The sequence below is a fragment of the Scyliorhinus torazame genome, chromosome 6 (genome assembly GCF_047496885.1).
Source record: "Scyliorhinus torazame isolate Kashiwa2021f chromosome 6, sScyTor2.1, whole genome shotgun sequence".
Lineage (NCBI taxonomy): Eukaryota > Metazoa > Chordata > Chondrichthyes > Carcharhiniformes > Scyliorhinidae > Scyliorhinus > Scyliorhinus torazame.
The window spans coordinates 119,631,138-119,645,255 of NC_092712.1; the positions used below are offsets into that span (position 1 = coordinate 119,631,138).

Below are 14,118 nucleotides of genomic sequence, written 5' to 3' on the forward strand. Positions count from 1 at the left end.
TTTGCCCCAGTTAATTATTCTTACTATGGATTGTTCTTTGTTCTTTTCCATTGCCAACCTATACCTTAATATATGATGATCACTGTCCGTTAAATGTTCCGCTATTGATATTTGATCCACTTAGTCTACCTCATTAGGGTGAACCAGGTCTAGCAGTACTTCTTTTCTTGTTGGACTACAAATATATTAATTTTGAAAATTGTCACGATTGCACTCGAGTAGCTTTTGCTCCTCTCTGCTTTTTACATTATCCCAGTCTATATTTGGATAATTATATTTATTTATTTTACCTCTCTGTAATTTCCTTGCAAATTTAATAAATTTAGCAATATAATTGAAACTTTTTAATTCCTTGGCTTTATCCAATTGATTTTTTTCCCTGATCCATCTGGGACATTCTCTCTGTCCAACATTGCAAAGTTCTCCTTGATCAATGCTGCCACCCCTCTTCCATTTCTGAACACCTTGTACCCAAATATATTTAATAGGTAGTTCTGCTCTTCTTTGAACAAGGTCAATGTTATCATATTTCCACATGGTTATCCTGCACTCTTACCTCATCAATCATATTTATCACACTCTACACATTCACATACATGGGGCGTGATATCCCCCCACTTTGCGCCCAGAACCGATCCGAGCAAGCCGGAAGTATCGTGGGAGTGGCACAAATTGGATTTTGCGCCCAGGGCAAAACCTCACGCGAGTCACCCAACTTGCGGTGCCCGGCACGATCTGGATCACACCCTCACTGGGCATGATCCCAGATAATCACGCTCATTTAAATATGCATAGCCTACTTGAGGCCGCATTCTCCCAGCATCGTGGAGTCACCAGCCACACTCGGGTGCTGATTAGTCCCGGTCGCCACAAGTGGAGGCCAGGCATAATGGCCACTCTGGGGATCTTGCAGGCCATTAGAGTGCCCGCAAGTGGTCGGGGATAGGACAGGGTAGTACCCTGGCACCTGGGAAGTGCCAACCTGGCACCTGGGAAGTGCCAACCTGGCACCTGGGAAGTGCCAACCTGGCACTGCAAACCAGCAACTGCCGGGGTGCCATACCAGGGTACCTGGGTGTTAGGCTGGCATTGCCACGAGTCAGGGCCTGAGGGGGGCCATGCCCATGAAGGGGGTGGTGAAGAGGGGTAGGGGATTGAAGCGGCTTCATAATGGTTGGGGGAGTGAGCAGGAGGAGCCTGAAAGTGAGGGTGGGCCCTCAAGTGACCCCATAGCGGGGTGAACTCATTTGGAGGGAGTAATGCCCATGTATCCTGGGGGTGGCATTTGTCTGTGAGTGGAGGGTGCAGGGGGATGTTCAAGCTCATTTAGAGATCAGGGCACCGTTCTCGCCGGCGAGTTCGGCTTCCTGCTGCTGAAAAGATTTCTAACTCTAGTGCTCTCTGTCTCTCTTAATATTACAGTATTTGCTCCTTGGTATCCATCTCTTGTACACTTCCTGGCTTCCACACCACTGCCAAGTTAGTTTGAATCCTCTCCAACTGCACTAGGCCATTGTCCTGCAATGAAACTGGCCCCGGTTCTGTTTTGGAGCAACCCATGGACCTGTAGAGGTCCCATCTTCCCTAGAACTGGTTCCAATGTGGCAAGAATCTAAAGCCCTCCCTCCTGAACCATCATCCCAGCTATGCATTTATCTACTCTACCTTCCTCTTTTTATATTTGCATGCATGTTGTACCAGGCGTAATTGGATACTACCACTTTTGAGGTCCTGTTTGCTTGTTTCTAGCTCCTTAAATTCTGACTGCAGGACCACAATCCTCTTTCTACCTATGTTGTTGATACACAAAGTAAAGTCGTCATGGCCCCATGACTATAGGCTGCTTTCCCTTTAAGGGGGAGAGCTGACGGTTGGTGATTTAACCTGAGGGTCACCACACCTCAGGCGAGGGACGAGGTTGAGAAGCCGGAGCCTTCATGAATAACCTATGTGGACCATGAGTGCTGGCTGTTCACCATGTCTCTTGGGATGCTCTGTAGCCACCTAGTGACGTGCTTGACCATGGCATCAGTGAAGTAACATACCATCCTGGATTGACATCTTCACAACTTTGCTGGGGAGAGAGGTCAGAGCACGGTACTGTGCGGGGAAGTGGTCAGAAGTTAGGAATTTGAGTTTTGAACAAGTGCACTTTAAGAATGAAGACACGCTTGGAGGTCTGTAAAGAAATTGAGTCTGAACATGGCAAAAACATGTACAAAGGTTTCAGCAACAGTGGGACATATAGTGGGTGTGTGAGGTTAAGAGAAGATGGGTGATCTTCTGAATGTGAGTATTTTCCAAATTAATTCTTGGGATATAGAATTTGTTGACAAGGAAAGCATGTATTGCCCGTTAATACTTTGAACTGCTGTAGTCCATGTGGTGAAGCTGTTGTTTGGTATAGAGGCCCAGAATGTGGATCCAGAGATGATGAAGCAATGGCAATACATGTCCAAGTTAAGATGATATGTTAGTTGGAGGGGAACATGGAAGTGATTATGCTTTCAAGCATGTGCTATTCATCTTCTTTTAGATGGTGAAGTTTAGGAGGTATTGCCGAAGACATAGCCTTGGTGACTCACTGTAATGCACTTTGTAGAAGGTACATACACCAGCCATGGTACAATGGAGGAGTGCTGATCAAATGGAACTGCTTATTCTGAATGGAGTTGACCTTCTAGACTAGTGTAGCAGCTCCACTCCTCCAGGCAAGTGGAGAGTATTCATTCATACTCCTGATTGTGCCATTGTTGGAAAGTTCTTTGGAGTCAGGAGGTGAGCCACTCATTACAGAATACCCAGCCTCTTCACCTGCACTAAATAAATTGCATTTATGTGGCTGGTCCAGCAGTTATGGATAATATATGGGGATTTGATACATTTGGTGTAGATTGGGTGAGGACTTTAGCCTTTGTGATGTTCAGGGGAGATCCCATGCTCATGGCGCATGACCCAGATCAGCATATTTAAATGAACCGTATGACTCATTTAAATGTACAATCGCCGGCTTCTCCCGGCGCTCGGGATTCAATGGCCATGCCCGACCTCGCCAGGGCGTCTTTTGGCACTGGTCCACACAAATGTGGACCAGGCGTCAAAACACCAGGTGGGGGTTTCTCCCAGGCCATTAGAGACCCCCCCGGTGGTCGGGGACAGGGCAGGGTAGTAGCCTAGCATTCCCCCGGCACCTGGCTACTGCCAGACTGGCACCCCGGCAATGCCACATCTTCATGGCAGGAAATCACTCTTAAGTGTGCTGTCAGTGGAGAGAATCTCCCCGAGGCCAAGAAAAATGGCAAAGTGCCATTAAAAAGCGCTGTGTTTCTCACAAATACCCCGGCAAACGTACCTGTAACCGGACATAGATATTTATCAGGTGAATCACGCCCGTGGTGTGCCACAGAGATCAGTGCTGCAGCGTCAACTCTTCACAATTTATATAAATGACTTGAATGAATAGATTTACGGTTTGGGGTGTGTGTGTGTGTGGCGACTGAGGCGGCCCGCCATTAGCCAGCGGCAGGATCTTCCTGTCCCGCTCCTATCAAGTGGGTTTTCCGTTGTTTGCACCCTGCGCCGTCAGGGAACCCTGCAATGGTGGGTGGGGGGGGGGGGAGGGAAGACAACGACATTGGCAGGACCGGAAGATCCTGCTAGGAGCGCCTGCCACAAAACCCAGTTGCTAAATTTGCTGATGACAAAAAGATAATAATAATCACTTACTGTCACAAGTAGACTTCAGTTAAGTTACTGCGGAAAGCCCCTAGTCAGTAGGGAAAGGGGCATAGATAAGTTAAGTGAGTGAGCAAAGACTTGCAAATGACGTATAATGTGGGAAAATGTGAAATTGTCCAATGGTGAGAGATTGTAGAGCTTTGAGATGCAGAGGAATCTGGATGCCTTTGTGCATGATTCTAAACGTTTTTTATGCAGGTACAGCAAGTAATTAATAATAATCTTTATTGTCACAAGTAGACTTGCATTAACACTACAATGAAGTTACTGTGAAAAGCTCCTAGTCGCCACATTCCAGCGCCTATTCGGATACACAGGGAGAAAAGCGAATAGAATGCTATTGTTTATTGTAAGGGGAATTGATTTCAAAATTAGCGCATTAATGCTTCAATTGTACAGGGCATTGGTGGGACCATAACTGTGAATATTTTTAAGGCATGGCTAGATAGGTTCTTGATGAGCAAGAGGGAGAAAGGTTATTGATGGTTGGTGGGAATGTGGAACTAAGGTTAAACTCAGATCAGCCATGATCCTATTGAATGGAGGACAGCTTCAAGACTCCTAATTTGTATGTAACAATGAGAATACAGCTGAACCATGTTTTAGGTTCTTCCAAAAATAATCTACTATTAATTCCATTTGGCATATGCAATGTCATCTCAATACTATTCTGCTTTTGTACAATCTACTTAAAAGATATCTTGTGCGGCTATACCTATTTTTCAAAACAGACTTACCCTCTTTCTTTTCCACTAGATTTCCAACCAGATTCCCCTGTAGATAAGTGAAATCAGTCATTCAGCTCAAGTCCATTAAGATTGCATTTAATTTTAAAGATTGGCATTTGGTAAGATAAGGAGGCGCTGTTATAAAGAGTAGTGGAAATACATCAAACCTGTGCACGGTTGCTTACTTATTCCAGGTATACTTTCAATAGGAATCTGTCGCACTCCTTCTTTAAAGCAGGAGAGACCTGGGTACACCTTTCGAATTTGTGCTTGTTTTCTTTCGATGAGCTTTTTTATGATCTTAAAAAAGGAGAGAAGCAGCACTATAATTAATGAGGGATAAGAAATAGCTTGAACAGTTTCTTGAACTACTGCACTCCGCAGACCACACACAGGCCGCAAAGAAAAGATTTAGTGGGGCGGCACGGTGGCAGGCACTGCTGCCTCACAGCGCCAGGGGCCTGGGTTCAATTCCAACCTTTGATGACTGTCTGCGTGGAGTTTGCACTTTCTCCCCATGTCTGCGTGGGTTTCCTCCGGGTGCTCAGGTTTCCTCCCACAATCCAAAGATGTGCGGGTTAGTGGATTGGCCATGATAAATTGCCCCTCAGTGCCCAAAGTTTGGGTGGGGTTGCAAGGGTCGAGGTGGGGTGGGCTTTCGAACGGTCTGTGCAGACTTGATGGGCCGAATGGCCTTCTTCTGTACTGTAGGGATTCTATTCTTCTACGAACAATGACATAATAAAGAGAAAATATTGGACATACACAGCAGGATCATCAACAACTGTACAGAGAAAAGACAAGTTAATATTATGGTGTTGACCTTCTTCAGATTTGAGATTGAAAGATAAACGAGCCCCTTTATGGGTGACATTAAAAAAACAAATGTAGTAGCCAGGAAAAGTGACAACAGAAATCCAGCAGCAAAATGGAGATGAGAGCAGCTGCTTGCAGAAGTGCTTTTTACAGCACTCCTGCCAGGAGTAGGAGTGCTCTGCAAACCATTGGAACTCCCTTCTTCTACTCGCGGTCTCTCTGTAACACTGGTCACGATCTCACCACCTCCGACCTCAATTTGAAGTCTGATACCAAACCTGCACCCAGCCACAGCTGATGCCTGTCCTGTGACTTCCTGAATACCCCAAACTGGCGCCAGAGCCGTGATCCCAATTGCTTGGGATCATCCCCATGCATCCCCGGTTGCAATCTCCTCTGCTGATTTTCCCAAGTGTTAGCCAGACTGCCCAAAAGTAAATTATACTGTAACCTCTCCAGTCCGGAAATCTATTGTGCAGAAACACCAGTTGTCTGGAAATGTTTTCAGCAGACACAGCATCATTTTAGTACGGTACTTTAGAAGCAGAACATGGGACGCAATTTTCTGATTTTTCTGCAGTGTCACAGTAAGCCCCAAGGACAGCTTCCGCCGGTGTATTTTTAGGATCTTTTAGGTCCCACAATGTCACACTGGTGGGAGCCAACTTTTGTGTGCAAAAGATCTTTTTAAAGGCGGCCTGAGTTTAAAAAAAAAAAAAGAAATAGAACCCCCTCTCATCGTGCAACACCCACTCCCAGCACTGCCGCCGGCACTTCTTATGGAGTGGTAGGGAGCAATGCTGGGGGCAGTGCCAGAGTACTGCCCAGGCATGACATTCTTGCCCTGGGGATACACTCTCTGCAGGGTTCTGCTCACCAGGTGCACCCTGTAGGTCACCCGGCATGATTATGCCACCGTGATATGAACAATCGAATGGAGTGGGGTGGGGGAGAAACGTTCGGAGGTAAAAGCCTGATAATCATATTTAAATTCATTCAAATTGGCATCTTAACGTTCAAAGCCAGGATTCCCATTAAGTCATCGGCAGAAGGTGGGAACAATTGCAACTGGGAATCCCATAGAATCCCTACAGTTCAGAAGGAAGCCATTTGGCCCATCAAGTCTGTACCAACCCCCCAAAGAGCACTCTACTTAGACCCACTCCTCCGCCCTATCCCCATAACTGCACGCAGCGATCATGGCCAATCCACCTAACCTGCACATCTTTGGCAAATCCCGCTGGCGTACAATACGTTTTGGGACCCCCATGGGGTTTACTGCTCCCACCGCTGATCCCACCCCCGAAAATGGTAGCAAAAAATTCTCACTCTCCCCCCCGCCCCCCCCCCCCAACAGTTTTTGGATAAGTGAAACTATTTTATTACTGGTTATTATGTTTTATCACCTTTTTACATCTCTAGTTCACTCACTTGTGGTCAGAAATTCTAATTTTTATTCTAGAATATTGTCAAATCTAATAATAATAATCTTTATTGTCACAAGTAGGCTTACATTAACACAGCAATGAAGTTACTGTGAAAATCCCCTAGTCGCCTGTTCGGGTGCACAGAGGGAGAATTCAGAGCTTCCAATTCACCGAACTGCATGTCTTTCGGGACTTGTGGTCAGAAACCGGAGGAAACCCACGCAGACACTGGAGGAACGTGCAGACTCCACACAGACAGTGACCCAGGCTGAAATCGAACCTGGGACCCTGGTGCTGTGAAGCAACAGTGCTAACCACTGAGCTACCATGTCGCCTGGAAATCCAGAAATGATTTGCTTCCAAGCATCTCAGACAGGAGAGGTTACAGCGTATAATGAGATCCTGCCATTACATTCAGCAAAATCTCTCTATCCCTGGTCTTGCCAGGTTTCTCGACAATCCTCTCTACTTCCTTGTCTGCGTAAATATCGGGGACAATGTTTGGCAAAGGGGTTGCCTTTGGTTTCCCAAATGTAGAGATCGATTAGAGGAAGGAGTGCTTGAGACCCTGCACAAAGCCAAGTGATTGGAAAGCTTGTATATCTGCCACAGTTTCAGGGCAGGGTGCCAGAAAGAGGGTGGTGAAAAAATGAAGAAATTCTAGATAGGAGAGGGGGAAGGTAAGGGACTTATGTTTTAAGAGGTGGAATGTAATCTTGTCAATGGAGGGGCTGGTGGAATGGAAAGGGAGGACAAGGTTGGGGGTGATGGCACTGGTGTAAAATAGACAAGCATTGAGGGAAAATGCACAGGAAATAAAGAGACTTAAGTATTGCTGAGGAAAAAAACTTGGTTATGAATTAAGAAGGACAATTTTCATAGTTCATAGTATTTACAGTGCAGAAGGAGGCCATTCGGCCCATCGAGTCTGCACCGGCTCTTGGAAAGAGCACCCTACCCAAGGTCCACACCTCCACCCTATCCCCGTAACCCAGTAACCCCACCCAACACTAAGGGCAATTTTAGACACTAAGGGCAATTTAGTATGGCCAATCCACCTAACCTGCACATCTTTGGACTGTGGGAGGAAACCGGAGCACCCGGAGGAAACCCACGCGCACACGGGGAGAATGTGCAGACTCCACACAGACAGTGACCCTGGAGCTGTGAAGCAATTGTGCTATCCACAATGCTACCGTGCTGCCCGGTAGCAATTTCAGAAGCTTTGCTGCAGAAGGTGGAGTCACAAGGCAGATGCGACAGAAAAACATAAAGGGGTGGCTGCCTTAATAGGAAGAGCATGGCATAATCATTGACAGTGCATTGAGTAATGAGTAGCAGTAAATTACTGGGAAATAAAATCTGTATTACCAGTTGTCAGCTTTTTAAACATTTTAGGAAGGAGAAGTTAAGTTCTGCAAAGGTTTCCTGCATTTCCAAAATACATCATAGGCAGTAAAGCACTTTGTGATGTTCGGTGATTGTGAAAGGTGCTATAAAAATACTAGTTTTTCTTTGTTTAAAATTGGTAAAATTTAATAAAGAGAAATTGCTCATCTGATGAATAATATATTTGTATATTATTAATACTTTATGTACTTAATCTTAAGGCAGCAGTACAAACAACATTATTACACACTTTTGTCCTTGAAAATTGATCATTTGCCTGCCCACCTTATAGGGAGATGGGGAAATACACTTTAAAAAAAAATTAACTAATCAAAAGTAAAGGGCAGGATTCTCCGTTGAGTCCGCCTCGTTATCGTTGCCGGCGAGGACTGAGAATTCGGCGCTGAGCCAAATCGCCATTCACTGCAGGGGGAACGGAGAATCTCACTGACGTGAGGGAACGGAGAATCAAAGGCAAAGTGTCAGCAAAAACAGGCAAGCAGTCACCTCTTTCTGTTTCTTTATAATCACAGAGAATTCAGTGTATGGAATCCGTGGATTCAGTTCACAGCCCATCAGAGTGGCACCTTCGTAATCTTTAATGTAACCAACATACTTGACTTTCGGAACTTTTATATCCTTGGAGAATCCCTGAAACAACGGACAATGTCACATATTTTTCTTTTTACCATTCAATGTACAGAAGAACTAAATAAATATTAATTTGCTCAAAAGCAATTATGTTGAGAATTACTTTGTCATAGTTTTTTGAAGCTTGTTGATAAAAATGATTCGTTCTGGCCGGGATTCTCTGTTGTGAGTCCACCCCACTACCACTGCTCACGTGGACAGAGAATTTGGCGCTCAGCCAAATCTCCCATTCACTGCAATGGGACCAGAGAATCCCGCTGCCTTGAACGGATGGAGAATTCCCCCCTCTACAGCAATTCAACAGGAGATGATTAATGTACAAAATCAATATATTTCTGCCGGGATGCAAAGAGAGGACATCAAAGTTTCATGCAACAGAACCAAAACTGAAATTAATAGTGTGGAATGTGATAAAGCTCGGGCTAACAATATTAAAGTCCATCAGGTTGGCATGATGGCACAGTGGTTAGCACTGCTGCCTCACAGTGCCAGGGACGCAGGTTCCATTCTGACCTGGGTTACTGGCTGCGTGGAGTTTCCACGCTTTCCCTGTGTCTGTGTAAGAACGGTAGCACAAGTGGACAGCACTGTGGCTTCACAGCGCCAGGGTCCCAGGTTCAATTCCCTGCTGGTTCAGTCTGTGCGGAGTCTGCACGTTCTCCTCGTGCCTGCATGGGTTTCCTCCGGGTGCTCCGGTTTCCTCCCACAGTCCAAAGACGTGCAGGTTAGATGGATTGGCCATGATAAATTGCCCGTAGTGACCAAAAAGGTTATGAGGGGTTCTTAGGTTACGGGGATAAGGTGGAAGTGAGGGCTTAAGTGGGTCGGTGCAGACTCTATGGGCCGAATGGCCTCCTTCTGCACTGTATGTTCTATGGACTATGTGGGTTTCCTCTGTGTGTTCCAGTTTCCTCCCACAGTCCAAAGATGTCGGGCTAGGTGGATTGGCCATGATAAATTGCCCTAAGTGTCCAAAGGTTATGTGGGGATACAAGGATAGGGTGGAGGATTGGGCCTAGGTCGGGTGGTCTTTCGAAAGGTCGGTGCAGACTCGATGGGCTGAATGGCCTCCTTCTGCACTGTAGGGATTCTGTGTTCATTGATCTTCTGAGTGTGTAAACTAATTAAATTGATTGGATTTTAGGTCTGGCTATTTTATTGAATAGTTTCAGATTTACAATTTGTATCAGACGGCAATATTTACATACTCTGAGAGATTGCAGGACACATTGTTGACTGCAACTGCTAGGTTTAGATGAATGCAAATTTGGTACAATCCTACTTGGTTTAGTGTGCACTATACTGCTATTAATCACTCAGCCCATTTAGAAAAAATACTCTGAAATTGGAATGAAAATTTCTCTTCATTGCAATAATAAATTTACAATATTTAGATGTGTAAAATATTCTAAAATCGAAAACATACAATCAACAACAAAACTATTATCCTTGATTAGGTTATGCTTGACGTTTATGCTTGAACTTTCTTTTTGCATTAAAGATGCCAATACATCAATACCCATGAATAACTCATTCTACCTGGATACACAATGTTTTCCTGCTCTACTAGACTCCGAGGCATGAATTTCCGTAGGTCCCCTCCCGCTTAATTGCCTTAACCTTAGCGTAAGAGTCAGGACAAACATGGAAAAATGCCATGAATTTCTAAATGCCACTCTTTTTTAAACTTTCTCCCCACTGTTAATAGAAATACCAGTGTCTATTATATTTTATATTCTTGTGAAGTGCAAGATATGTAACATCAGACCATGGGGTAAATCAGGCTTGTCTAACCTTTTCATGCAAGGGTCCATATTTCAATTTTTTTTCTCATTTCAGGTACTGATGAGCAAATCTCAAAAATATAAAGATCAGCACAACATTGATTTCAGTAAAATGTTGAAATATAAAGAAAAGAAACAACTTGCTGAGCAAAAATAAAACATTGTCAAAGCAATAAATTGATCACTTAAAATAATGAGCAATTAAGATGACCATCGGAGTGTGTTATTCCGGTTCACTCTCAGGCTACTTACTCACTTACCACATACACTCACAACACACACACTCTCACTCACAACACACCGACTCACTCACAACACACACACTCACTCACAACATACACACTCTCACTCACAACACATTCACTCACAACACACAAACTCCCACTCACAACATATTCACTCACAACACACACTCTCACTCACAAAACATTCACTCACAACACACTCTCACTCACAACACACACGCTCACTCGCAACAGTCTCACTCACAACACACATTCTCTCACACAACATACTCACTCACAACCTCTCACTCACAACACACATTCTCACACAACACACACACTCACAACACACTCACTACACACATTCTCTCACACAACACACATGCACTCACTCACACCACACATGCTCTCACTCAACACTCTCACTCACAACACGCTCTCACTCACAACACTCTCACAACACACTCACTCACAACAGTCTCACTCAACACAAACTCTCGCTCACAACACACTCATTCACAACACGCACACTCTCACTCACAACACACTGTCACTCACAACACACATTCTCACACACAACACTCCCACTCACACCACACATGCTCTCACTCACAACACTCATTCACAAGACACACAGCACTCACTCATAACACACATACTCATTCACAACACACCCACTCAAAACACACTTTCTCACAACACGTCACCTGCAACACACACTCTCACTTAAAACACTCACTCACAACATACACTCACACCCACAACACACAATCTCACACTCACAACACACTCTCACTCAACACTCACTCACAACACTCACACCATACTCACAACACACTCTCACACCACACACTCTCACTCACAACATAGACTCACAACACACTCTCACTCACTACGCACTCTCTCACTCAACACACTCTCTCACAACACACTCAACACTCACTCATAACACACACTCATTCACAACAAACCCACTCAAAACACACTTTCTCGCAACACATCACCTGCAACACACACTCTCACTTGAAACACTCACTCACAACACACAATCTCTCACTCACAACTCACTCTCTCACTCACAACACAAACTCACAACACACTCACTCACAGCACACTAACTCACAACACACTCTCACTTGAAACACTCTCACTCACAACACATACACTCACATTCACAATACACAATCTCTCACTCACAACAAGCACTCTCAGACAACACACACTCACAACTCACTCTCTCACTCACAACACACTCTCTCACAACACACACAACACTCACTCATAACACATACTCATTCACAACACACCCACTTACAACATACTTTCTCGCAACACATCACCTGCAACACACACTCTCACTTGAAACACTCACTCACAACACACAATCTCTCACTCACAACACACTCGCTCACTCACAACACACTCACTCACAACACACTCTCACTCACAACACACTCTCACTCACAACACACACTCTCACAACACTCTCACAACACACTCTCACTTACACTCACTCTCACGTAACACATTCTCCCACAACACTCGCACCACACATGTTCTCTCTCACTCAACACACACCGTCTCACTCACGACACACTCTCACACAACAGACTCACTCACAAGACATTCACGCTCACAACATACTCTCACACAACACACACTCTCACTCACAACATACATTCACAACACACAATCTCACTCACAACACTCTCACTCAACACTCACTCATAACACACACTCACTCACAACACACACTCACAACACTCGTAGCACATCACTCGCAGCACACTCACTTGCAACACACTTTCACTTGCAACACACTCACCACTCACGCTCTCACTCACAACACTCTCTCACAACACACATTCTCAGTCACAACTCACACAACACACTCACTCACAACACATACTCTCCAACTCACAACACACACTCTCACTCACAACACATTCTCTCACACAACACTCTCACAACACACACGCTCACTCACAACACATACTATCACTCACAACACACTCATTCACAACACAATTTCACTCACTCAAAACAAACTCTCACACAATACACGCTCTCTCAAACACTCTCACTCACCGCACTCTCTCTCACAACACACTCTCTCTCACAACACACTCTCAATCGCAACACACTCTCACTCACAACACTCTCACAACACACATTCTCACTCACAACACATTCACTCACAACACACACTCACTCACAACAGACTCCCACTCAACACACACACTCACAACACATTCACTCACAACACACTCTCATTCACAACATACTCGCTCACTAACAACATTCACTCACAACACACACACTCACTCACAACACACTCACAACACATTCTCTCACAACACACATTCTCACACATAACACACATGCACTCACTCACACCACACATGCTCTCACTCACAACACTCTCACAACACACTCTGACTCACAACACATACTCTGACTCACAACACATAGTCTCACTCAACACAAACTCTCGCTCACAACACACACTCTCACTCACAACACGCACACTGTCACTCACAACACACTCTCACTCACAACACACACTCTGACTCACAACACATACAGTCTCACTCAACACAAACTCTCGCACACAACACACACTCTCACTCACAACACACACACTGTCACTCACAACACACACTGTCACTCACAACACACATTCTCACACACAACACTCTCACTCACACCACACATGCTCTCACTCACAACACACTCATTCACAACACACTCTCACTCACCACACTCTCTCACTCACAACACACTCACTCAACACACACTCACAACACTCTCTCACTCACAACACACTCTCTCACTCACAACACACTCACTCAACACACACTCACAACACACTCTCTCACTCACAACACTCTCACTCAACACACACTCACAACACTCTCACTCTCTCTCAAACACAAACTCTCTCACCACACTCAATCGCAACACACTCACCCACAACACACAATATCTCACTCACAACACTCACTCTCTCACTCAGAACACAAACTCACTCACAACACACACTCTCACTTGAAACACTCTCACTCATAGAATTTACAGAATCATAGAATTTACAGTGCAGAAGGAGGCCATTTGGCCCATCGAGTCTGCACCGGCTCTTGGAAAGAGCACCCTACCCAAGGTCAACACCTCCACCCTATCCCCATAACCCAATAACTCCACCCAACACTAAGGGCAATTTTGGACACTAAGGGCAATTTATCATGGCCAATCCACCTAACCTGCACATCTTTGGACTGTGGGAGGAAACCGGAGCACCCGGAGGAAACCCACGCACACACGGGGAGGATATGCAGACTCCGCACAGACAGTGACTCAAGCC

General features: G+C 45.1%; 1 protein-coding gene across 2 annotated transcripts in view; it reads right to left on the bottom strand.

The window, feature by feature from the left end:
• Window positions 1-14,118, bottom strand: part of kat2b (K(lysine) acetyltransferase 2B) — a 153,172-nt gene that overhangs the window by 16,206 nt on the left and 122,848 nt on the right. Inside the window, exons 13-15 of one of the 2 annotated variants that reach the window (XM_072508734.1) lie at window positions 8,606-8,749; window positions 4,652-4,766; window positions 4,476-4,512 (exon numbers count right to left, since the gene is read on the bottom strand). In XM_072508734.1, the coding sequence (XP_072364835.1) occupies window positions 4,476-4,512; window positions 4,652-4,766; window positions 8,606-8,749 (296 nt within the window). Of the gene's footprint in view, window positions 1-4,475; window positions 4,513-4,633; window positions 4,767-8,605; window positions 8,750-14,118 lie in introns of both variants that reach the window. The other variant, XM_072508733.1, reaches the window with a different exon arrangement.